The 26904-nt window shown below is 38.5% G+C and overlaps 1 protein-coding gene across 5 annotated transcripts in view; it reads right to left on the bottom strand.

Moving 5' to 3' along the window:
- ZC2HC1A (zinc finger C2HC-type containing 1A) overlaps positions 1-20923 on the bottom strand; it is a 58845-nt gene extending 37922 nt beyond the window's left edge. The window contains exons 1-4 of one of the 5 annotated variants that reach the window (XM_055546335.1): positions 20769-20897; positions 6646-6732; positions 5682-5755; positions 3516-3632 (exon numbers count right to left, since the gene is read on the bottom strand). In XM_055546335.1, coding sequence (XP_055402310.1) covers positions 3516-3632; positions 5682-5755; positions 6646-6732; positions 20769-20784 — 294 coding nt within the window. In that variant the 5' untranslated portion in view covers positions 20785-20897. Of the gene's footprint in view, positions 1-3515; positions 3633-5681; positions 5756-6645; positions 6733-20768 lie in introns of all 5 variants that reach the window. The other 4 variants (XM_055546330.1, XM_055546336.1, XM_055546333.1 and 1 more) reach the window with 4 other exon arrangements.
- Between the last annotated feature and the right edge of the window lie 5981 nt (positions 20924-26904).

Below are 26904 nucleotides of genomic sequence, written 5' to 3'. Positions count from 1 at the left end.
CTGTTATACATGGAATGAAGTCAGAAAGAGAAAAACAAACATCACATATTAACACACATATGGGATCTAGAAAAATGGTTATTGATGAACCTACCTGCAGGGCAGGAACAGATAACAGACTTGTGGACACAGTAGGGGAAGAAGAGGGTGGGACGAATTGAGAGAGCAGCACTGACATATATACACTACAATGTGTAAACAGAGCTAGTGGGAAGCTGCTGTATAACACAGGAAGCCCAGCCCTGTGGGGAGGGGAGACTCTAGAGTGAGGGGAGATACACACACACACACACACACACACACACACACACTATGCCTGATTTGTATTGTTGTATTGCAGAAACCAATAGAACACTGTAAAGCAATTGTCCTCCAATTAAAAAACAAAATTACTGAGAGATCACCATGGATAAACTTAATGTAATTCCCTTAATAATTCCACAAGACAGATAACTACTATCACCATTTTACAGAAAACAGGAGCCAGGGGTAAATCCAGACAGTCTGACTGTTGAGCCAGCTTTCCAACTCACTACTTTATACTGCCTCCAAAGATTTAATTAGTTTATGTAGGCTAATTAAAGTTAACATAATCACATATCTGGCAGGTTACCAGGGAAAACTAAATAAAACCTTGTCCAAGCTTCTCCATCCTCCCCTTAAATATTCATAGACTGAAAAACAAAGATGAACTGACTTCTTTTTTATTATCAAAGGACTTTACTAGTATGATTAACTGTCCCATAGGGAAATGCTTTTCTGTACACAGTGGAAGTGAGAAATAGATTTAAGGGTCTAAATCTGATAGATAGAGTGCCTGATGAACTATGGAATGAGGTTCGTGACATTGTACAGGAGACAGGGATCAAGACCATTCCCATAGAAAAGAAATGCAGAAAAGCAAAATGGCTGTCTGGGGAGGCCTTACAAATAGCTGTGAAAAGAAGAGAAGCGAAAAGCAAAGGAGAAAAGGAAAGATATAAGCATCTGAATGCACAGTTCCAAAGAATATCAAGAAGAGATAAGAAAGCCTTCTTCAGCGATCAATGCAAAGAAATAGAGGAAAACAACAGAATGGGAAAGACTATGGATCTCTTCAAAAAAATCAGAGATACCAAAGGAACATTTCATGCAAAGATGAGCTCGATAAAGGACAGAAATGGTATGGACCTAACAGAAGCAGAAGATATTAAGAAGAGATGGCAAGAATACACAGAAGAACTGTACAAAAATGATCTTCACAACCCAGATAATCACGATGGTGTGATCACTGACCTAGAGCCAGACATCCTGGAATGTGAAGTCAAGTGGGCCTTAGAAAGCATCACTACGAACAAAGCCAGTGGAGGTGATGGAATTCCAGTTGAGCTCTTTCAAATCCTGAAAGATGATGCTGTGAAAGTGCTGCACTCAATATGCCAGCAAATTTGGAAAACTCAGCAGTGGCCACAGGACTGGAAAAGGTCAGTTTCATTCCAATCCCAAAGAAAGGCAATTCCAAAAAATGCTCAAACTACAGCACAATTGCACTCATCTCACACGCTAGTAAAGTAATGCTCAAAATTCTCCAAGCCAGGCTTCAGCAATATGTGAACCGTGAACTTCCTGATGTTCAAGCTGGTTTTAGAAAAGGCAGAGGAACCAGAGATCAAATTGCCAACATTCGCTGGATCATGGAAAAAGCAAGAGAGTTCCAGAAAACCATCTATTTCTGCTTTATTGACTATGCCAAAGCCTTTGACTGTGTGGATCACAATAAACTGTGGAAAATTCTTCAAGAGATGGGAATACCAGACCACCTGATCTGCCTCTTGAGAAATTTGTATGCAGGTCAGGAAGCAACAGTTAGAACTGGACATGGAATAACAGACTGGTTCCAAATAGGAAAAGGAGTACGTCAGGCTGTAAATTGTCACCCTGCTTATTTAACTTCTATGTAGAGTACATCATGAGAAACGCTGGACTGGAAGAAACACAAGCTGGAATCAAGATTGCTGGGAGAAATATCAATAACCTCAGATATGCAGATGACACCACCCTTATGGCAGAAAGTGAAGAGGAACTCAAAAGCCTCTTGATGAAGGTGCAAGTGGAGAGTGAAAAAGTTGGCTTAAAGCTCAACATTCAGAAAACGAAGATCATGGCATCTGGTCCCACCACTTTATGGGAAATAGATGGGGGGACAGTGGAAACAGTGTCAGGCTTTATTTTTCTGGGCTCCAAAATCACTGCAGAGGTGACTGCAGCCATGAAATTAAAAGACGCTTACTCCTTGGAAGGAAAGTTATGACCAACCTAGATAGCATATTCAAAAGCAGAGACATTACTTTGCCAACAAAGGTCCGTCTAGTCAAGGCTATGGTTTTTCCTGTGGTCATGTATGGATGTGAGAGTTGGACTGTGAAGAAGGCTGAGGGCCAAAGAATTGATGCCTTTGAACTGTGGTGTTGGAGAAGACTCTTCAGAGTCCCTTGGACTGCAAGGAGATCCGACCAATCCATTCTGAAGGAGATCAGCCCTGGGATTTCTTTGGAAGGAATGATGCTAAAGCTGAAACTCCAGTACTTTGGCCACCTCATGGGAAGAGTTGACTCATTGGAAAAGACTCTGATGCTGGGAGGGATTGGGGGCAGGAGGAGAAGGGGACGACAGAGGATGAGATGGCTGGATGGCATCACTGACTCGATGGACGTGAATCTGAGTGAACTCTGGGAGTTGGTGATGGATAGGGAGGCCTGGCGTGCTGCGATTCATGGGGTCGCAAAGAGTCAGACACAACTGAGCAACTGATCTGATCTGATCTGATCACTAGGAAAAGCTATTACTACTGAAAACAGTTTATTTCAAAAACATATAAATCAGGCACTCAAATTTTGACTACTACACTAAAATGACTCTCTAAAAATATGTCAAAGTATTTATGTGATTTATTCTTAGCAAATAAAATATCATGACAGGTGGTATTAAGGAGAGATTAGCTAGCATAGGAGATTCCTTGCTTGGTTTCAAAGAAGTAAGTAAGCTGACAGTGGTCAATTTGTGGACAATTGAGCAATGGATAAAACTTCTCCCTGGAAGGCATACTAAGATCACAAATGCTGAAAAATCAATCAAGATAATACTTATTAGGCTAAAGCATTTGTAACTAACAGCTTTCCTTTTGTATACTATATGGCTTACACTACTAGTAACAGAGACATAAACTATAGCCAAAGTAATGAACAATGAGTTCCAATGAACATGTGAAGACTTTTCAATTATTTCCAGCCTATAGCTCAGGAACTGACTCTCCAATGCTACGAAAACCTCACTGTAGTTGGACAGTACTTTAGTACTTTTGGTACAGCAAAAGGGAGCTTTTGCTGAAATTCAAAATAAACAAGTTTATGATAACTTCTAAACTGAGAACATGACACAGAATTCTGCTTACTCTTCAATCTTAGCATAACAGATAATTGTTTTTTTCATTACACATAGCAGCAAGGTTTATACTATTCAAAAGGTCATAGAATTACCCTAGGTTTAAGAGGTTTTACTGTTGGAATATCAGTTCCTTCAGCTCTTTGTCTGCTTGAATCAAAAGTCTTCCGTTTTTTAGTGGCAGTTTTCTGGCAAATAGGTCCATGTTTTTTCTGTTCAAATAAAGAAATACAACACATCATTTTCTTTTCTACAAAAAGACTATAAAATTTTAATTGTCATTAGAGATCAGTTTAAAACCTGAAGATAAATAATAATAAGGCATAAATAAGACATTGCTTAACTAATAGCTAAATATATATATATATAAAACATGCTACAAGTCATCTTTCTCACAACAAGAAAATATAAATATTCTCCCAAAATTTTATTGCAAGTTATTTAATATTCTCCTGGTTTTCACACTGCTAAGAATATGGAAGCTAATGCATGTAAGACACAGTAAGTGGGGGCAAAAAAGTTATCTTAATTACTAAATACCTGAAAATAGATACTAGAAAAAGGAATGTAAATGGAAAGTGTTTTAGCAATAGGATTACAAAAGCTAACATAATAATAATAATTTGGCTTACTCTACTCAAGCTCACATAACAGTAGTTTGTTAAGACAGCACAAGACAAGGTGGTCGGTCATGTTTTCTGTCTTTTCTCCACAATCATCTCTCCCCCTTTCTGGAACTCATTAAGGATTTTTCTTGTGCTATCTAGTCTATAGTCCATTCCTATAGTTCTTTTATATGTGTAATTTTTAAAAAATATGGTTTCCAACTCATTTAAAGCCATTACAATGGAAGCTCTCTTAATTGATCTCAAATTAACTGGATAAATTATAGTTCTCCTTCCCCTAAATAAAACATGTTGACTAACAACAGAGAGTATACTAAATGCACTTTTTTCTTTTCTGTTTTGATAAACAATGAACAAGTTGGAAATATTAAGCTTTATCTAGGAAAACAGGAAACAGAACTATTTGATTCCATGTTATAGAGCCTCTAATATTTTCAATACAAAATCAATACTCAATTGTTTTACATACTTGTAAAACACACTTGTTTTCGGATTTCATTCTGACAAACGCAATAATTATAACTATTAGAACAAAATTTCTTATATATTGAAAAAAAAAGCATGGTTAACAGGCAACTTTCTAGAAATGGCTGTCCTCATACTGAGCAGTATATATCAAAAGAATGTAGCACCTACTCCAAAAACTGATATATTATACAAACTGACAGTGATTATTTAAATATTAAATAAATGAGGGCCAAAAAAGATATACCACCACCTCCCCCCGTGAAAACTCAGCTTAAAGTTTTGAAAATGGTTTGTAAAACAGTGAATCAATGACAACAAAAAGTTACTTAAGTAAGTATGGGGAAGAAAGGATTAAAGAGCTGTTAATATTTAAGAGAAGTCTGTAGTCAGGTGGCCATTTTGGATCAGTAATTCCTTCTCACTGCTTTAAAGAAAAACTGGAAATAGTAAGGATGTAAAATAAAATGTGACAGAACTCTAAACAGCAGAGCCATACTCAGAGAAAAATCTTCATTCTAAATGAAAATATTCATAAATAACTATTTATATTTGAAGTTAAAACAGAATATATGATATATTGATTTTTTTCTTATCTCTATTTAGCTAGATATTTTATATTAACATAAGATGTGCTTCTATTTGTATTTGCATACAAATGTATTTGCATTCTAAAGAATGCATAATGTGTTTTAGGAAGTTTTAATTAAAATACTTTTTCTTTGGGATATTTCAAAAATACATAAGAACTGATAAAATAGTATAATTAGTTCCATTTACTGATCCCCTGCCTCAATGATTACCAACATTTAAACAATCTTATTTCATCTATCTCAAGCTCCAGCTTTTTGTCTGAGGTTTAAACCAAATCCAAAACATCATATCCTTCTGCTTCTTTAAATACATTATTTTAAAGAGTATTTCTAAGAGTATTTTGTTTTGGTTTCATCAACAGCCACACAAGGGAAGGAATACTTAAATACCCTAACAGAGGAGTTTTAAAGACCAATCAATCTCTGAAGCAAAGAGAGTACTCTGCAAGAACGAATAGATGGAACTGGTACTCTTGAGCAAAGCACATTAGCCAGTGTCTCTTTATATATCTTGCCACTGTTCTGAAGTATTAAACCACTAAAGCTCTATCAAACACCAAAGGAAAAAGGTACTCACCAATGCCACTGGAAAGAATGTTCTTCCACAAATCTTGCAAGGTAACAATTCTCCAACTTGGACACTTCCATTTTCTAGAATAGAAAAGAATGTAGTCAAAATATTCAATGGCTCTTATTGTTAAACGTCTAAATTTTAGTCTTTACTTAATTTCATATACAAGTGGTCTGCTGCTGCTTCCGAAAAACAGTTGTGTCTGACTCTGTGCGACCCCACAGATGGCAGCCCACCAGGCTCCTCTGTCCCTGGGATTCTCCAGGCAAGAATACTGGAGTGGGCTGCCATTTCCTTCCCCAATGCATGCATGCAAAGTCACTTCAGTCGTGTCCGACTCTGTGAGACCCTATGGACAGCAGCCCACCAGGCTCCTCCTCTGTCCACAGGATTCTCTAGGCAAGAATACTGGAGTGGGTTGCCAATTCCTTCTCCAATATAAGTGGTCAGTTCTTGTGAAAATGTCTTTTGTTACTTTGAAATAAGCAACTTTACCAATTAAAATGCACAAGACTTAAAGTTATCAGTGGTCAAAAGGCAAATGCTGAACACAGAATTTGTAATTTAAAAAGAAACAAACCGATACTGCTGAAATTGGTTTTGTTCTACTTTAACCAAATCAATTTGTCATAGTCTCTTAATTAATTACAGGCTGTCTCTACTGTAAATTACTAAAGTTTAAAAACAAAATTTATCTGAAGATTAATGTATATTATTTATCTTCAAAGCATTAAAAAATAACATTGGTGGCTACAGTGGGCTAGAGAAGATGAGTAGGAAAATCCTGAGTTTACCTCCTTCTGTGAGCACAACAAAATTTCAACTATTTACAGAGCGGCTACCATGAGAACCCGTAGTAGTAGAAACAATCTTCCACAACTAAAGATGAAAGAAGGAACTATAATGAGACGAGCAGGAGAGGAGGGGACATGGTGCAGTCCAGACCCACACCCTCAGGTAGGCTACCCACCAACACAAGAATAATCACAACTGCAGAGGTTCTCCCCAGGGAGCAAGAGGTCCAAGCCCCACACTGGACTCCTCAATCCAGAGAGTCCTGCAATGGGAAGATGAGAGTTTAGCTTTGAAGGCTGGGGGCTAACTTTCAAGGGACCTGAGGGCTGTAGGAAACAGAGACTCCATTGTTAAAGGACTCACACAAAACTTGCATGCTCCAAAACACACGGCAGAAGCAGTCATTTTAAACTGTCTTGGGCAGGCACACATACGCATCTTGGAGAGCCTCCCAGAGAGAAGCAGGCAATCAGCACTCAGTGGCAACCATATTTTAGAGCTCCCTCTACCAGGAGGAATGCTAATGCCAGCAAGAAACATTATGGAGTCCTGCTGCTGCTGCTGCTAAGTCACTTCAGTCGTGTCCGAGGTGCCATTGCCTTCTCCCTTATGGAGTCCTACCTCTAGCTTATTAGTGCCAGGACCCAGCCCTGCCCACCTGTTACAGTCTGTTACAGTCCCAGGAACCCACAGGCCAAGCAGCTAACTGCAGGGACACAGCTTCACCCAACAGCAGGCTGACAGAGACCACTAGGTGCCTTGATTCCCCCAGCCTACCACGGACCCAGACCTATCACCAGAGAACCCAAGACCCAGCTCCACCCACCAGAGGGCTGGCACTAACTTCAGGACCTGGCCTGACCCACCAATGGGCAGGCATCAGCCACTGGACTCCCTTGGCCCCAAAGCTGTAGATCTGTGGGCTGACAGCATCTGTGAAAACCCTCCAGCCAGCCACATCAGATCTACCCAGCTCTGCCCACCAGTGGACCAGCACTAGCCTTGTAAGCCCAGGGTACAGCCACCTCATAACCTGGGCCTACCACCAGCGGCAGTCTGCATCCACAAAAGGCCAAGCCTACCAGTCAATTGGACCAGGGACCATCACTGCCAACTAGACCACTCACAGCAATCAGCCCACCATATCAGAAGGGCCTTATGAGGCACATAAGGGGCACTTCTGAAACATAAGGCTCTGGTGACCAGAGTAGTGAGCTGCTGGGAGGCACAGAACCTTTCCTACAAAAGACCACTCCAACAAGATCAAAAAATGTAACCAACCTACCAAATAAATAGAAATAAAAACAGCAAGTTAGGCAAAATGAGGAGACAGAGGAATATGTTTCAAACAAAGGAGGAAGATAAAACACCAGAAGAACTAAGGGAAGCGGAGCTAAGAAACTCATCCAGTGAAGAGTTTAACATAACAATCACAAAAATGCTCAAAGAACTTGGGAGAAGAATGGCAAAACACAGCGAGAAGTTTCAAAAAGAGTTAGAAAATACAAAGAAGAATGAAACAGAGCTGAAGACTGCAATTAAGTGACATAAAAACATACCGGAAGGAATCAACAGTAGATTAAGATGATATAGAGGACTGGAACAGCAAGATGAGAGACAGTAGTAGAAATCTCTCAAGCTGAACAGAAAGAATTTAAAAAATGAGAACAGTTTAAGATACTTTTGAGACAACATCAGGCATACTAACATTTGCATTATGGGAGTTCAAAAAGAAGTGAGGTGCAGAGAACATATCAGAAGACAAGATGGCTGAAAACTTTCCTAACCTGGGAAGCGAAACAGTCATCCAGGTTCAGGAGGCACAGAGAGTAGCCCCAAACAGAATCTACCCAAATGGACCACACCAGAAAACAGTGTAATTATAATGGCTTGAATTAAAGACAAGAGTACTAAGAGCAGCAAGGGAAAAGTAAATAGCTACATACATGGGAATGTACATAAGAGCATAAGTTGACTTTTCAGTAGAAATCCTGCAAAACAGAAGGGAATGTTCATGATACATTTAAAATGATGAAAGGAAAAAAAAATCTACAACCAAAAATACTCTACTCAGCAAAGCTATCATTCAGGTTTGAAGAAAGATAAAAAGTTTTCCAGACAAGCAAAAGTTAAAAGGTTCAGTACCATGAAACTAGGTCCACAAGAAATGAAAATGGACTTCTCTAACCAAAAAACAAAAAGCCTCACCTAAAAATATGAAAGTTAGGGAAGGAAAAATCTCACTGGTAAAAGCAAATACACTGTAAAGGTGGCAGACCAACCACTAATAAAGCCCGTAAAAGACAGAATTAGTCATCTCTTCCATAGACAGAATAAGTAGTTGAGAAATTAAAAATCAAATGATCTAGAATATGTCAAAAACATTTAACATAGAAGGGGAATAAAAACGCAGGATTGTTAAAATACATTCAAACTAAAGAGGACATCACATCAACTTAAAATAGCCATAGACAGATTGCTATTGAAACCACAAACTGAAAAATCTATAACAGACACAAACACAAAAAACTGAAAGGAATCTAAACATAATACTCAAGTTATCAAATCACAAGGAAAGAGATCCAAAGAAGAAAACAAGACTAACAAAAACAAAACTACAAAATAAACCTGAAAACAATTTCAAAAGTGTCAATGAATACATACCTATCAACAATTACTTTAAATGTATATAGACATAGAGTGCTATAATCAAAAGACACAGAGTAGCTCAATGGAAACAAAAACAAGACCTTATATTTGCTGCTCAAGAGACTCAATCAAGATCTAAAGGAAAACATAGACTGAAAGTGAAGGGATGGACAAAGGTATTCCACACATATAGAAATTTATTAAAAAACCTAAGCAGTAGACTTATATCAGACAAAACACACTTTAAACCACCGTCTGTAACAAAAGACCAAGTAGGACATTATCTAACAAAGAGATCAATCCAAGAAGCTATAACAATTGTAAATATATATGCACTCAACAGATACACCTAAATGCATAAAGTAAATATTAACAAACAAACAAGCAAAAAAGAAATGGACAATAACACAAATACCAGTAGGGGACTTTAACACCCCACTACATCAATGAACGTATCATTCAGAGAGAAAATTCATAAGGAAACACTGGCCTTAAACCAAATGGTCTTAACATATATAGAATATTATATCCAAAAGCATCAGAATATACTTCTTTTCAAGTGCGCATAAATATTCACAAACCACGTAACAAGTGGTTGTTTTGTGGTAGACCACAAACCAAGTTTCCATGAATTTAAGAAGACTGAAATCATATCAAGAAACTTCATGCTGAGACCAGGAATCAACTACAAGGGAAAAAACTGTCCCAAAATACCACAAATACATAGAACTAAACAACTAATGGGTCTCTGAAAAAATCCCAAAGTAAAAAATATCTGGAGACAAATGAAAACAAAAAACACAATGATCCAAAATTTATAGTTGCAGCAAAAGCAGTTCTAAGAGGGAAGTTTATAGCAATACAAACCTATCTCAGGAAATAGGAAAAATCTCAAATAAACAACCTAATCTTACACCTAAAGGAACTAGAGAAAGAAAAACAAAACTCAAAAATTAGCTGAAAAGAAATCATAAAGAAAATAGAATTAAATAAGAGACTAAAAATAATTTTAAAAAATCAATTAAAATACAAGCTGGTTCTTTTAAAAGATAAAAAAAATTGATAAAACTTCAGCAAGTCTCATCAAGAAAAAAAGAGGGCTCAAATTAAAAAAAAAAAAAAAAAGAAATGGAAGTGGAGACGTTATACTTAACACCATGGAAATACAAAGGATAAGAGATTACCATGAACAATTAAATGCCAATAAAATGGACAACTTAGAATATATGGACAAATATAATATCCCAAGACTGAATCAGTGTTCATACTGAAATCTTGTCACCTGTGACAAAATGGATGAGCCTAGAGGGTACTATGCTAAGTAAAATAAGACAAAGACAAATTCTGTATACTTTCACTTATATGCGGAATCTAAAAAACAAAACAAATGAACAAACTTACAAAACAAGCATAGTCATAGACACAAAGAACAAATAGATGGTTTCGGGGGTGGGGGGTGGTGAGGGGGGTCGGGAAATAGGTGAGAGAAATTAAAGCTTACAAACTCTAAGTTACAAAATAAATCAGTCACAGGTATGAAATGTACAGCATGGGAGATATGGTCGGTAATACTGTAATATCTTGCATGATGACAGACGGTAACTAAACTTACCATGGTGATCATTTTGAAATGTAGAGAAGCATCAAATCACTATACTCTTGCACCAGGAACAGAAATAGTTTTATAGTCTTTATACTTCCCAGTACTTTATCCTTCCCAATAATTTTATACTTCCCGAAGAAACTCATAGAAAAAGAGATCAGATGCATGGTTACCAGAATTGAGGACGAAGGAAGCTGGGAAGCTGGATGAAGGTCATCAGAAAGCATAAATCTCCAGTCATAAGTAAGTACTAGGGATGCAATGGACAATATGATGAAGATAATTAAAAGTTCTATATTGTATACCAAAGTTAAGAGATTGGATCCTGGGAGTTTCTCACCAGAAGAAAAAAAAAAAAAAACTTGTTCTTTTCCTTTCATTTTGTATCTATGTAAGACGAGAGATGTTCACTAAATTTACTGTGGTAATCATTTTATGATGTATGTAAGTCAAATCATTATCCTGTATCCCTTATACAAGTGCTCTATGTCAATTACATATACAAAACTGGAAGGAAAATAAGATGAAAACAGATGCTACAATTTGGATGATGAAGCCATTCTGGGGATGGATCGTGATGATGGCTGCACAGCAATGTGAATGTACTTAATACAACTGAACTGTACACTTAAAAATGGTTAAAACTGTAAATTTTATGTTGTATCTAATTTTCCACAATATAATGGTTTTAAACTAAAAAAAAAAAAAAAAGGGAAGAAATAATAGTGAAGATTAGTGAGGTGGCTTCCTAATATGATTAGGGAGTCTCGAATAAAAAGAATGTTGTCCCTACAAACCACACAAGTATTATGCTTTAAGGAAAAGATCACCTAGTTACTATGCATTATGTGAATTGTTGATTTTTTTCATACTTATAATATTAAGATTCACTGGACCAGCAGATTGAGATAATCTGACATTAATGAATCTGACACAATTCATTAAATAAAGAAGTTTCTGCAATTTTCACAAAATCAAGTTACCCTAATGCATCTTTCATGTACTTTCACATAACAAATTTCATCATACACACACATACATACTCAGTGCATTCCTTGGAATCTACATAACTAAGTCAATTTGTCATTTTATTTTCTAGCCAAATACCACACCTAAATTTACTTCTATACCTGTAATTTTCATTAAGATGACATAGTATCCTTATCATATTTTCTGCTGAATACATTGGGAAAGGAATACATCAAGGCTGTATATTGTCACCATGCTTATTTAACTTATATGCAGTCTACAGTCTACATTTAACTTATATGTTTCACATGTACATCATGCGAAACACCGGGCTGGATGAAGCACAAGCTGGAATCAAGATTGCCGGGAGAAATATCAATAACCTCAAATACACAGATGACACCACCCTTATGGCAGAAAGCAGAGAAGAACTAAAGAGCCTCTTGATGAAAGTGAAAGAGGAGAGTGAAAAAGCTGGGTTAAAACTCAACATTCAAAAAACTAAGATCATGGCATCTGGTTCCATCATTTCATGGCAAACAGATGGGCAAACAATGGAAACACGGACAGACTTTATTTTGGGGGGCTCCAAAACACTGCAGATGGTGACTACAGCCATGAAATTAAAAGATGCTTGCTCCTTGGAAGAAAAGCTATGACCAACCTAGACAGCATATTAAAAAGCAGAAACATTACTTTGCCAACAAAGATCCATCTAGTCAAAGCTATGGTTTTTCCAGTAGTCATGTATGGATGTGAGAGTTGGACCATAAAGAAAGCTGAGCACTGAAGAACTGATGCTTTTGAACTGTAGTGCTGGAGAAGACTCTTGGAGATTCCCTTGGACAGCAAGGAAATCAAACCAGTCAATCATAAAGGAAATCAGTCCTGAATATTCATTGGAAGGACTGATGCTGAAGCTGAAACGCCAATACTCTAGCCACCTGATGCAAAGAACTGACTCACTGGAAAAAAACCCTGATGCTGGGAAAGACTGAAGGTGGGAGAGGAAGGGGACGATAGAGGATAAGACAGTTGGATGGCATCACCAAGTCGATGGACGACGTGAGTCTGAGCAAGCTCCAAGAGCTGGTGATGGACAGGGAAGCCTGGCGTGCTGCAGTCCATGGGGTCGCAAAGAGTCAGGCATGACTGAGAGACTGAACTGATTTTACTGATGGTTAAAACTTTTATCAGAAAACTACTATCTTTTAGAAGTGACAAACTCATGATAAAAGTACAGTTATTGACTTCATATATATGTTGTTGCAAGGCATTTATTGAGTCCACAGAAAACTTATCAGGAGAATCAAAACAGACATTGGTGGGAACACAATCAAAGAGTAACAGAAGAATGCTTTGTTCTTGCATACTTCAGGTGTCCCTCTGCCCTATTTCAGTGGCAGAGAGTAACTATTTGTCATTTCAAGTGGAAGTCAATGCCTGGATGGTGGCAGTTAAGCTGTGAACAGTACAAAAGCATAGCTAAGCTTTGCCTGATTTGTCCTTTCCAATACCAAAGACTAGGTTATTTAGGGAGATCAAAGCAACTTCATTTATCTGGATCACTTAATTCCATTAATTATCCAGAAAGCTGAGGCAGTTGCTGGTAGCTGAATCCATTAGAAACATGAAGATTAGAATGTCTTCATAATGACTGTCAAAGTGATACCACATACTACTTGCCTGTTTATAGTTTTCTTGTCTTCCTTCAAATCCCAAACAATGATTTAAAAATGTATCAATATAAAATGCTGAATAGTACCACATGTTACTTGCTTCGAAGTATATTTTAGTATTTCCTTGTTAAATAGATAACAAAGCAAAATCTTTTGAAAATTAACTGTTAAGAAAAATCAGTTAACACATGGAAATAATGTGAGTGCCTACTTGAGTCCCTACTACTTGCCAAGCATGTACCAAGCAATAGAGACATACAATCACTGCTTGATAAAGCCAACAGTCTACACGATTTACTTCTTTGGTTCTATATCTAAGAACCAAATCCTCTTCCATTTTTTTTTTTTAATACAAAAGCTTAAAACTTAATATAACAGCAACAAGAATACTACCATAAAATCAACTCCTGGGATTAATTCCTACAAGTCATCAAACATGTTCAAATTGTATTTAAAGAAAAAGAAAATTATTATCACCAAAGGCATAAAAAAGAGGAAATACCATTACAGAGAAAACATTTTAAATTATTTCCAAAAACAAGAAAAAATTAAAAGTCATTACGTTATTCAAAATAAATAGATATATAAATTTAGTTTTCTCTTATACAGCATAGCCCTATAATCCACAAAATATGTCACGTGTGTTGGCATCAACATCCCCTGGAAAGAATGTCTACCAACAGGTCATGATAAGCAGCTTAGGCTTTAGTCACGAAGCCACTGCTGCTGCTGCTGCTGCTAAGTCACTTCAGTCGTGTCTGACTCTGGGCGACCCCATAGACGGCAGCCCACCAGGCTCCCCTGTCCCTGGGATTCTCCAGGCAAGAACACTGGAGCAAGAACACGAAGCCACAATTTGCCCTAATGGCAATGTTCTAATATTCTTTACAATAGAAAAGACACTGGAATCTGTCTCATATTATCTAAGTCAAGTCTCAGCTCTGTCACTTAGAACTATGACTTGCTGGGCAAGACATTAAACCTCTCTAAGGTTCACAATTCCTCTTATATAAAATAAGGATATTAGATTAAATGACCTAGGAGCACCCCTTCTAACTCTAATACACCATAATAAATATAGCATATTTATTTAATAAAATCTACCTTAAAAGTATATGGATAATAAGACACCTCCCTTACTGATGTTATATTTAAAAAAGAAAGTTGGTCATAAATAAGAATGATTAAACCGACTGACCAACTGCAAGATGTCGAGGAAGTGACTTCCACTTGTCTATACACAGAATTGAGAATCTGCGAGGACCTTGAGCAAAGAACATGATGTCTCTCTCCTTGTTGGAAAAGTTTTCACTAAATGAACTATAAGAAAATGTATGAGTAGTCATATAGGTAGCCTCAAGTTTAACATCTGTTAAATGAAGATAATATCTGCTCATCTACCTTAAAATTCAAGAGGATCAACTGAGATGTTATACATAAAAATGCTCAACAAGCAATAAAATAAAAAATACTACTCTCCAGGGCATGAGGCAAACTCTACTACTCTCTTCTGAGTGGCAAAAGCTGTATGGTTGAGGCTGTTTGCTATCCACTTGAAACTATCATAACACTGTTAATCAGCCATACTCCAATATAAACCTCTCTTTTGAAGCACATGGCAGCTGTTTTCCTACTTTCCCCCTACAACCCTTTTTAAAAATTGAATTACTTCCAGGTCAATGATCTCTAGTATCTCGTAAGCTATTCGTCTTTCAGCTCATCCTAGATTTCAATATTTCACAGTCACCCTTAACCTACTCAGCACACAGTCTTCACCCTTCGTTCACTTTAGTGACCTGCACTCCAGGAAAAACCACTGCTAAAACAACTTAGAAAGCTCCACCTCTGGACTCTTAAAATACACAAGCACTCTAACGACAGGCTTCTACAATCTACCTCTTGGTCACTTTCTTGATCTCAGAGTGACTTGCATTTTCTTGATAAGCCATTCCTGGCGGTACTTCCATTCCTATCCATTCTGAACTTGACTAGTCATTTCCACTACTTCTACCAATCACCCTCAAATCCTTTACTTATGGTTAAATGTTTGGAAAATGCTAAACAAATAGGTTTTCTTAGAGTAGAACTTCCTCAGTCTTAAGAGAGAGAGATTTAGTATGCGTTATTTCCCCAACAGAAATCCTTTCTGTGCCTAGAAGTTATTTAGGACCAATATCCTGAGTAGCATATTGTTTGAAACACTGGCTTACATTTACTAACTCCTCTCTACCTTTCATTCACTCCCAATGTGAAATACAGGCAAGCTTTATCAGGACTAAACAATGTATTAAAATAGACACATATGTTGATTCAACAAGTACTTACTGAGCACCTACCATGAGACAGGAACTGTTCTAGCAATTAGGCAAACAGGAATGAAATTCGGTATGAAATGGATGAAAATAGGATGAAATATGAAAATAGGATGAAAACAGGGATGAAATTAGGCAAACAAGATGAATCAAAGACCCTGATCTTACCAAGCTTCTACTCTTTGGGGGGAAAAAAATCACTTTTTTTCACTACCTGACATTTAATATATTTACCTGTTTATACGGGCTTGGTTCAGATGGTAAAGAATTGCCGGCAATGTGGGAGACACAGGTTCCATTCTTGGGTCAGGAAGATCCCCTGGAGAAGGGAATGGCTACCCACTCCAGTATTCTTGCCTGGAGAATCCCAAGAACAGAGGAGCCTGGCAGGCTACAGTCCATGAGGTCGCAGAGTCAGACATGACTGAGCTACTAACACTGTTTATAAAATGTTTTTTAGTGAAAAGCACAGTGCAACGACAGAAAAACAGAACAGAGTAAAGAGAGAGAAGACAGTCGTAATATTATGTGTGTGTCTGGGAAGTACATACGATCAGGTAAAGTTTCTTCAATAAGGAGACAAAGACCTTGAGAAAGAGAAGTAACTGATTACCATTAATCTACTAATTGTCAAACTGAAATGCCTCTTGAATCCTCACCTTATTTGACCTTCCTATATCATGAGACACTGCTGACCAATCCCTTCTACCTTTAAAGCCCTTTCTCTCTCAGCGTCAGTGATATTTCTTTCTCCTAAGCCCAAGTGTTTCGGATTTCAGAAGCCAGCAGGGTTGCAACTGGTTAGTACCTAGGTCTCTAAGAACACCAAGTGCTACAGGCTTTTTCCAGCATACTCAGTAAATATTCATTCTCCCCCTCTTCCCTTTCTTGACAATTTTTAAGCCTTTTTAAAGACTGCCCCCTATTCTAGTTTCCTTTCCTGCTCAACCTTAAAGCATCAGTTCCCCCAAGTTTTTTTTTCTTCATCTTGTTAAATATAGCTTCGCTGAGCAAACATACCTATTTTCTGTCACTAATAAGCTAATGACTACTAAAAACTCCAGATAGATATTTACAGGCAGCTATAAAACTTTTCCACCAGATATGCCATACAAATACAACATTGCTAAAGCCAAAATCATTACCTCATCTTCCAAACTTGTCCTTCTCTTGGTTAAAGATAGTATTACGTCTTAGTCCAAGCTACAAAACTGCTTTATCCTTGATTCCTCTTCCCTCCCACATCCAGCAGTTCTATTTCATCTCTCCATCACAGAAATGTCTTCTCTACCTATCTCCCCTTTTTAATTTCTGCTGCTTTTGCCTTAGTTCAAATCAAAACATTTCCAGCCTCTCCCTTCTCCAGTCTATTGTGCTGCCACAATTATCTAGTGAGATTGCCCACAACCCCTTCCAAGTCTGCTATGTTTTACCTACACTGAACTACTCTTAAGGTTCTAACACACTTCCTGGGATTTTTATCCATCCAATAAACAAGCACTAAAGGGGGTCTCCTATGTACTAGGCAGTTTGCCAAATGCTTAATATATGTTACATCATTTAATACTTAATATAGTTCAGGTAGATTGGCATGTATTAGCTCCAAAGCTAAAAAGAAACAAAGCAAGGATCCAAGCACACATCTGTCCAATACATTGGCTATTAAAATAATATGGCATCAAAGTCAGTACCCAAAAAAAAATGAATCAAGATAAATTAGTAAAGATGATGAATTAATTATCAGTTAAACCAGTGCTTAGATTAGGGAAAAACGAACAAAAACCCCTAAAGGGACAGCATGGCTTTCTTCAACTACATCAAGAGCTACATTAGAAAAGAGCAATCAAACTTTAATCAAGTTTTAGAGGGCAATACCCTAAGCCCTACTAATTTTAGCAGTCCAAAAGAGGACTAGGCAGGAAGATCTGTCACAATGGTTAATAATGACTTATCAACATATTATGAAAGGAATGACAATACATATGGATAAAACCTGCTTAGGGTTTGTCCTCTCTCCATTTTACAGATGAAAAGCTTAGAGATTGAACTTTCCCAGGTCTAGAACTACTTTTATTTCCTTTAGACATACCTATAGTGCACGGTGGTGGTTTAGTCGCTAAGTTGTGTCCGACTCTTGCGACCCCATGGACTGTAGCCTGCCAGGCTCATCTGTCCATGTAATTCTCCAAGCATAATACTGGAGTGAGTAGCTGTTCCCTTCCCCATGGGATCTTCCCAACCCAGGGATCAAACCCAGGTCTCCTTCATTGCACTTGGATTCTCTACCATTTGAACCACCTGGGAAGCCCAAGAATACTGGAGTGGATAGCCTATACCTTCTCCAGGGGATCTTCCCAACTCAGGGATCGGACTGGGGTCTTCTGCATTGCAGGCAGATTCTTTACTAGCTGAGTTACCAGGGAAGCCCCAAGAGTATGATAATCTTCAATAAAATTTTTCAGGAGTCCATATGTTTTCTGATTTTACAATCAAGTTTAGTCTTCTAACTGGCTTCAATTAAAAACATGGGTTTAATTCCTTTTAATTTAATGCCAAGCAGTACTATATTTGCTCAATTACTATGGTAAAGAATCCTTCTGCAATGCAGGAGACTGGGGTTTGATCCCTGGGTCGGGAAGATCCCCTGGAGAAGGCAATGGCAATCCACTCCAGTACTCCTGCCTGAAGAATTTCTTAGACAGAGCCTGGCAGGTTACGGTCCATGGGGTCGCAAAGAGTCAGACATGTCTGAGTAACTAACCACACAAGCACACATGGTATGTATTAAGCAAATTCTCAAAGATTTTCTACTGAATACTGCAATATGAGGTTCATTAGACACCTTTGATATGCTAGATTTTAATTTCCAACAGGGAAAAACTCTATCTTTCACTGTACCAATGTATCACTGTTTATTAAATGAAGTCACAGAGGAATGAATTAATGAATTCCTCATTAAGACTCAAAGTTCTTCTTTATAAAGTATGACTTAACAAGGGCTAAATTTTTAAAAGGAGGAGGAGAAAAAGAAAGGCACTAACTTCAACAAAAGTCTCTGAGAGCTTTTCTTTTATTAAAATAAAAATTTTTATTACCATTTGAAATTACCAATATTCAACTGTTTTGCCCTAGAAAAAGAATAATTTCATATATTGTAACATAATTCATTACAATTAACACACAACATTGTTAATGATAGCAACTTAATTTTGTTTTAAAAAAATTAAATGAGTAAAGAAGTACTGTTTAACATGAAACATCACAAGTTGGACTCCTAAAACAAATACCCATGATAATATAACATATTACAGCAGAATTCATGTTTTTCTTCACCCATGTAATTGAGTATCATAATAGGTTTTCATTGTATTTTAAAAGCATTCATGGTAAGATTTCAAAAGTAATGTCAGCACTGCCAAAACATAAGAATCACTAAAATGTAGGCTCAGTGAGAAGAGCACTTTGACTTTTTATTTTTTCCTGCATCCCCAGGGCCTCTCATTGACAAAGTCATTTATCTAACAAATATTTACTGAACACCTACTTTGTGTCAGACATTGTTTTAGATGCTTAGCATAAATAAATGAAAAGTCAGATGAAGATCTCTGCCTCAATTACAAATGCTAAATAAAATAATAGAAAAATAAAGCTTCAGAAAAACCATTCTAAAGCACTGTATGTGTATTAAAATAACTTCATAAGAAATGCAGGACCCATGATCCTATGCTAAAATACCATCATATGTTTGAAAATTCATTAAAAAAAAATAATAAGCTGTCTCCAGGAGTTCTCTAAACAAAAACACCTTGAGTAAGGAATATCATTACAATTCCTACTTCATGGAAACTTTTGAGTGATCTGCCTAAAATAAATAAGCAAAGAACGAGAACTTCATTTGTTATAGTACACTGCAGCTGCACACAAATAGAAAATCATCACAGGGCTCGATTATCTATCATCCTCAAGATGGTTAGTATGAGAGCGTCACCTAGGAGCAAGAGCATGAAATATCATATTCATTACTGTATTTGCTTTTTGGTGAGACTAGGTCATTGCAGAAAGTTATCAGTTATTACTTTTCTTTTCATAACACAACCTAAAATAATTTACTCTCCAGCATACAACAATACAGAGCTCAATGCCTCTGTTTATTAATTCCACCTGAATCTATGTAAATTAAGAGGAGGAAAAAAAGCTAAATGATTGCACCAGTATCCCTCCGTTGTGTTAGGGTTATTCTTCTTCAGAAGGATTAAGCACAATTTGAAAAGGAATCTTGAAACCGCTGTTGCTAATGCTGTTTTCTTTTTTTCCTTTGTTGTCTATAAGCGAATGCTGTATTACACCAGGATAACATAGGTAAAGATAACAGACAAGTGAAAAGAATTGGGAACAAAGCAAAATCTGGCGTCCTGGTACAGCACAAAGATAAACCCAAAGATAAAGAATCAATGTTGGCTTTTCCTTACAGAGTCCTCGTGAATAAACCCTTAAACCCTTCTGTTAACCTATTGTCCCGGCTCTAAAACTGGCCAGTGACACTTCCTCGGGAGATGCTCTCGGCACCCTTCCCATAAAAGATGCTGCAGAAATGGAAAAACGGTTACCTAGGGAAACCAAGGAAAGTGGCCAAGGAAAGTATCAGCAGTTCAAGGCTGGAGACACACCCCGGGGCTCCAGCAAAGGCTGGCGGTGGGGAGGCGGCAGACATGAATGGAGAGTCCACTTTGCAAAGAAAATAAAATTTGGTCAGAGGCTGTTATTACCAATAGGACACTCAGGTGGTGAGGCAGACCAGAAAATGGTAGGAAGGGATTTGCAGGCGTTTATCAGAGGCAGATCAGGCTCGTGGGGTAGGGCGGGGGAGCGCATCAGGTATAAACAGTTTGAGGAGGGGTAGCCTAAGGATCATCAGCTCGACAGTGTCTGGGGCTGCAGAGAGCCCAATCATCCCAGCCTCCGAAGGAGCGGCGGGGTCCACCGCTATAGAATCTGCCCTTGCCTCCCCAGTACGGAGGTCCAGGGTAGACCCTTCCCCCGCCACCCGACCCCCAGGCGCCCCGCCCACATCCTTTCTTCTCCTCACCTTCCAGTCCCTCCATTGCGCCAACGCTTCGAGATCCGCCGGACTCCTTGAGCTGCAACCGCCACCGCCGCCGCCGCCGCCCAGCTCCGGCTGTAGCAACCCGGCCGCGCCTCCCACCTGCTAATATTCCGAGCTCCCATTGGTCCGGCGCAGGAGGGGCGGGTAGTTACGAAGGGGCGGGGCCTCGAGGTGGCCCGCCTCCTGCCGCCGTTGCGCGGAGGCCGCCCAGCTCCGCGCTTCAGCAGCGGTTCTTCGGTGAGCATGCACCGCATTGGGTTGTATCTTGCCGCGGTACGGCGGCCTTTGTTCGACTCTCGCCTTGTTTTTTTCACGCCTTAGCCTTTTGTTTAGAATATCTCAGCACTTCAGGGTTCCCGTCAGCAGTCCCTGAATCAAGTGCAATTCTGAATTGCCATCTGTCCCTGTCAGGAATTGAAGCAAACACGCAAACAAACCCCGCGTCTTACACACTCTTGAGCAGCACCCTCTCCATTCCCCGCTGTGTAGTCACATTTCACCGGAGTGTATTTCCTAAACTTTCTCTGCACACACGGATATGTGAGTCTTCGGACCGTTTTCCTACAGAAATCGTACGTTCTATCTGGAATTGTAGAACTGAGATTTCTCTCGGCCCTCAGAAACAATTTCCTCAGCAGAAAAGCTTGGGCCGAAAATTAAAGTGAAACCCAGAGCTGCCTTCCTCTTCGGCTACTTTTGGCCTTCCCGGGCCCCAGACTTGGAACTAAAGTAGTCGGTCGGCGCCCCAACTAAGGAGGTACATAAAACTAGGTTTGATCGGGGAGTTTAGGGGCGAAACTAATCTATATATGACAGATGGAAGCCTGTTTCTGTCAAAACCTCTTGGGATGAAGGTAACTGCAAAACTAGCTAAAACCTCTGCTTAACAATCTAACACATCTCCCCAGGACTAAATGTCTTTGAAAATTTGATTTAGCGGTAATAAGCCATCTCATTGGCTAACTCTAGTATACGTCTTGGCAATTTGTATTAGTGTGATTTCCGTAACAAATCTTACATGCTGCTGCTAAGTCGCTTCAGTCGTGTCTGACTCTGTGCGACCCCATAGACTGCAGCCCACCAGGCTCCTCCGTCCCTGGGATTCTCCAGGCAAGAATACTGGAGTGGGTTGCCATTTCATTCTCCAATGCATGAAAGTGAAAAGTGAAAGTGAAGTCGCTCCAGTCGTGTCTGACTCTTAGCGACCCCATGGACTAGAGGCTACCAGGCTTCTCCGTCCATGGGATTTTCCAGGCAAGAGTACTGGAGTTGGGTGCCATTGCCTTCTCCTTCTCCTATTACTCCGTTCAGTTGCAAAATGTTGACATCAGATCTAAAGTTTGTCTGCTTATAAAAGTATGTAACTTACAAACCAGAAGCCTTTATGAAGCAAAAGTTCTATTCTCCATCCAAGAATGCCTTATAAAGGAGTAATCTAAGTACGTGGGGTTTCCCAGGTGGTGCTAGTGGTAAAGAACCCAACTGCCAAGCAGGAGACATAAGAGACTCTGATTCGATCCCCGGGTCTGGAAGATCTCTTGGAGAAGGGCACAGCAACCCACTCCAGTATTCATGCCTGGAGAATCCCATGGACAGAGGAGCCTGGCAGGCTACAGTCCATAGGGTGGTGTGGGAAATTAACAAGATGGTGCCAGTTAGGCCCTCTCGCCCCATGTTCTCAGGGCCTTCTCACCCATGTTCTATAAACAATGGTTTTGCATGATTATGTAACAGCTGAAATCACATATAGCACTGCACATTTGCTTCAGGAGGTACTCACTTTGGGCTACTTTGTGTGGTGGGCCTGTGCGAGCTTCAACATGAAAGCCCTGGTTGCTGCTGCACTGGGGCTACATTGGAGAAACGTCATGGTTATGTTACATGAGGTTATGTTACGACTCTGTTATGGCTTCATTATGGTTCTGTTGTGGCTGTTGCTATGGCTGCTGAGTCAGCCAGGAGAGAGACTGTGATATGGCTACCGTGCCAGACAGGCGAGAATAAACCTGTCTGCAGTTCCATGGCTTCTCGAGTCTCCTTCCAGCCTCAGCTGTCCCCTTGCCTACCCTGGGTTCAGCAAACAGTGCAAACAGTGTGAACAGAGAGACAACCAGTGCAGGAACAGGATCAGCAATACAGGTGGCAATGAGTTGGACACAACTGAAGCAACTTAGCACGCAGACACAAACAAGCAACTGAGGACTACACCATCTCTTATTGGGAAGGTGATTTTAGTATGTGTGAATGTGGTGCAGTCTATCTCTGATATGGACTCTTGAGACATGCCTGTCTCAACTCCTCCCCTCCCCCTAGTTCTGCTCTGGTTCTTTGATTCCTCTGAGATTTGAGATCCTAGGCCTAATTGGCCAGCCCACAGCCTTGCCTGCCATTTAGTCACCCGGGAGTGAGTGGGGAAAGGTCCTTTGGTGCTGCTAAGACTAAAGTTAGAACCAGGGAGGGGTGGGGGATGGGAGTGCTTTAAACAAGCACTAAAAAGGAAAAACCACCATTGGAAAAACCCCCAAAATAGAGAAAAAACTTACTTACTTTACAAATCACAAGTTCTTGAACTGAAGTCAAGTCACAAATGGAATTGGCTGATACACACCCTATTGGGTATAACTGCTACAGTAACAACAATACAGTAACAACATCTGCTACAGTAAAAACAATAATAATGGTAATAGTAATTATTTTGAAAAATTATATCAGGCATGTTTTAGGTCCTTTTCATATAGACACTTATCTAATCTTCAAAACAACTCTACAAAGTAGATATAATTTTCATCTTTTAGAATTCTTGAATTTCTAGAAGTCTCAGGATTAAATTTTTGCTAATATTTATGCTCTTAGTGAATGGTGAAAGTGAAAGTTGCTCAGTCATGTCTGACTCTTTGTGACCCCATGGAATTCTCCAGACCAAAATACTGGAATGGGTAGCCATTACCTTCTCCACCAGATCCTCCCGACCCAGAAATAGAACCAGATTCTCCTGCATTGCAGGCAGATTCTTTACCAGCTGAGCTACATTAACTTGGATTTAAATTCTAGTCTGTCTGATTCCACCTGTAATGGATGATTTCATATGACTTCTCACCTCCTCCTCATCTTGCTTTCTAATTACTTAAATGTAAATTCAGATAATTCAGATTGGTTATTCAAGGTGTATTTGTGTAGGCATAGCTACTGTGAATCTTAACTCTCTAAAATGTGCCTGCCAATCTTTAGGAGTAATGTTCTCTCAACACTCTTATCTACCCTGGCTTCTTCAGCTTTCCCTGGTTTCGACCCCTGGGTGAAGAAGACAATTTCTTATCTGCCTTTCCTTCCTCTGCCTCCTACGTGCCTGGCCCAAAAATCTCTTTGGTCTTAATGCACTCTTCTGGCTTTTCTTTTTCTTGATCTACTCCATTTTTCTGTGACATATTCATTTAACAAATATTTGTTGAGTACCTACTATGCTTCAGGCCCTTTTCATTTCGAGCCAGTCATTAAAATGAACAAAGCTCAGTCTCTCCTCTATGTTCCAAAGCTTTTATCATTCATAATTTTTTTATCTTGCCAGTGATCTTTTAAGCTAATGATAACATTCATAGAGGAGTGTGAATTAAAGGTCTTCCCATATCCCTATCATAAAAAAAAGAAAACAAAGGTTCAGAGATGTTTACTGACTCTATCCAGATTACAAAACTACTAAGTAGCTGAAATAGATACTGCACCCTTGTCTGATTACATCATATCCCTGATTCTTTACACTTCACATTACTTTCCCTTCAACCACCATTCCCTGGAGTCCATCCACATCTCATTTGCACCTTCCAAAGAGCTGAGCAAGCTACATATATCTTCTTGTTTCAAAGCTCCAACTTCCTGTTGGATCTAACACAAAGATCAATTTCCCTTTCAGAGATATCCTTTGGCCCTCATTCAAATCCTTTTCAGAATACAGCTGAATGAGATTCTGAATCTCAATTTATATACCCACTATGTATACCCTCCACAGTCTCCAAGGAAATGACCCACCACAATTTAATAAATAAAAATTTATTTATACATTTAGCAACCATAACGAAAATGATAACTTTTCATCAAAAACAAAAGGGACGTATTTTTTCTTAAATCTGGGGAGAAATGACTAGATTGAAGAACCATATTCTGAGTTAGCTCTTATTAGCTTATTTAGTTTTATTTTTAGACTGAAGTAAAACAAAAAGTTTAATGTTCTATGTTCAGGGACATAGTTATATGTTTAGACTGAAGTGAAACAAAAAGTTTTATGTTCTATGTTCAGGGACATAGTTATAGTACTGAACAAGAAAACATTAAGAAAAGGAGAAAAGAAGATCCTAAGGCAGACTTTATTGCCTTCATTGATTGGAGGGTTACTCCATTCACAGTGTGAAAGTGATTATTCTACTTCTTTCTCCTCTAGTTCTATAAAGAACTCCATTTCTTTCAGGATTCTCTGCTGTCCTCCACTTTCAAAACTAATTCCTAGCTGCAAAAGAATGAATTTTTTTAAACCTTCAATTATGATCACATCTCTCCATCTCCGGCCACCATCATTCCAAATCTGAAATTAAAATCTATTAATTCAAATTCATATTGAGATACTCCTACATGTGTAACACTGTTCTAGGCACAACAGGGAGCTCCGAAGAAGTCTCTTTGGTTTCCAGGAAGATAACATCTAGTAGAGGAAGCCTGAGCAAGACATAATACAGAGCAATAGAGGACAATATATTCAATGGACTATTAAGTTGAGGTCCAACTTATAAAAGTAATTGGTTCTAAATAAACATTCATTTAGAGATTCGCCTATGCTACTGTATAAAACACTAGTTTATTGCTTCCAAGTGCTGAAATGTATTTTACTGAATACATATACCACATTTTATTTACTCCTTCCAGCAGTGATAGGCACCCAGCTTCCTCTAACTTGCAGTTACAATGAACATCTTTGTGACTGTCCCCTTATGAACCTGGGATCAAGTTCCTCTGGGATGCATCCCTGGAATAATGGATTGCTGGATCACCTTCATTTCCAGTAAGTATGCCCAGATTGTTCTCTGCAATGTCTGTACCAGTGTATCCTGCCACCAGCATTGTTTAGAGTACCCATCTTCCTGTGTCTATTTAATACTGGCTTAGGTCTAATTTTTGCCAGTCTACTGAGAATCAAGAATTGGGAATCTCTTCATATATTTGTAATTCATATATTTGTAATTGTATTCATATATTTGTAATTGTATTCCTATATTTGTAACAAATATTTGTCTTACAAATATATGAATATTATACAATTATATAAATATATGAATAATTTGTATTCATATATTTGTAATTCATATTTGATTTTCAAGGAATTGTCTAATTTAATCACTGTTTTATGAGGTTTCCCTGGTGGCTCAGTGGTAAAGAATCCACATGGCAATGCAGGAGACAAGGGTTCAAATCCTGGTCAGGAAGATCCTCTGGAATGGGAAATGGCAACCCACTCCAGTATTCTTGCCTGGGAAAGCCCATGGACAGAGGAGCCTGGTAGGTTACAGTGCATGAGCTCCCAAAGAGTTGGACATGACTTATTCACTGAGCATGCACACATGCATCCCTATTTTATGTAGTGATTCTTATCTTTTTGTTACGGATTTGTAAGTTTCTTTGTATATTTTAGATTTTAAGCTCTTGCTAATTTTGATTAGTTCAAAAATATTTTTCTAGGTTGTCAAATATTGGATATCTTTGTCTATGATGCCTGTCATTTGAATAGAAATCCTTAACTTTAATTTTGTCAAGTCCATCAATATATTTTCTTTATGAAATGTGCACTTGAGGTTTTATGAAAGTTCTCTTCACCTCTAGATTATGAGGGTATTTGTTTACATGATTTTCTGAGTGTAGCCAAACCTAATCCTAAGAACATGGAGACAATTTAAATTCAGAGTAGAGAGGACAACAACATTTTTTTCTAGTGTCTTTTAAGTTATGAGGTAACTCTAAAAATTCAAATAGGAACCAATGCCCAGAACATTTTGAGACTTTGTGAATTTCAGCTTTATCCAGTTTTGCCCTTTGTTGCCAGGAAAGCAAAGTATTTTTAGATGCTCCTTTTCCCACC

The sequence above is a fragment of the Bubalus kerabau genome, chromosome 14 (genome assembly GCF_029407905.1).
Source record: "Bubalus kerabau isolate K-KA32 ecotype Philippines breed swamp buffalo chromosome 14, PCC_UOA_SB_1v2, whole genome shotgun sequence".
NCBI classification, from domain to species: Eukaryota; Metazoa; Chordata; class Mammalia; order Artiodactyla; family Bovidae; genus Bubalus; species Bubalus kerabau.
The sequence above is the reverse complement of the archived record's forward strand: the minus strand, read 5'-3'. Positions and strand labels throughout refer to the sequence as shown.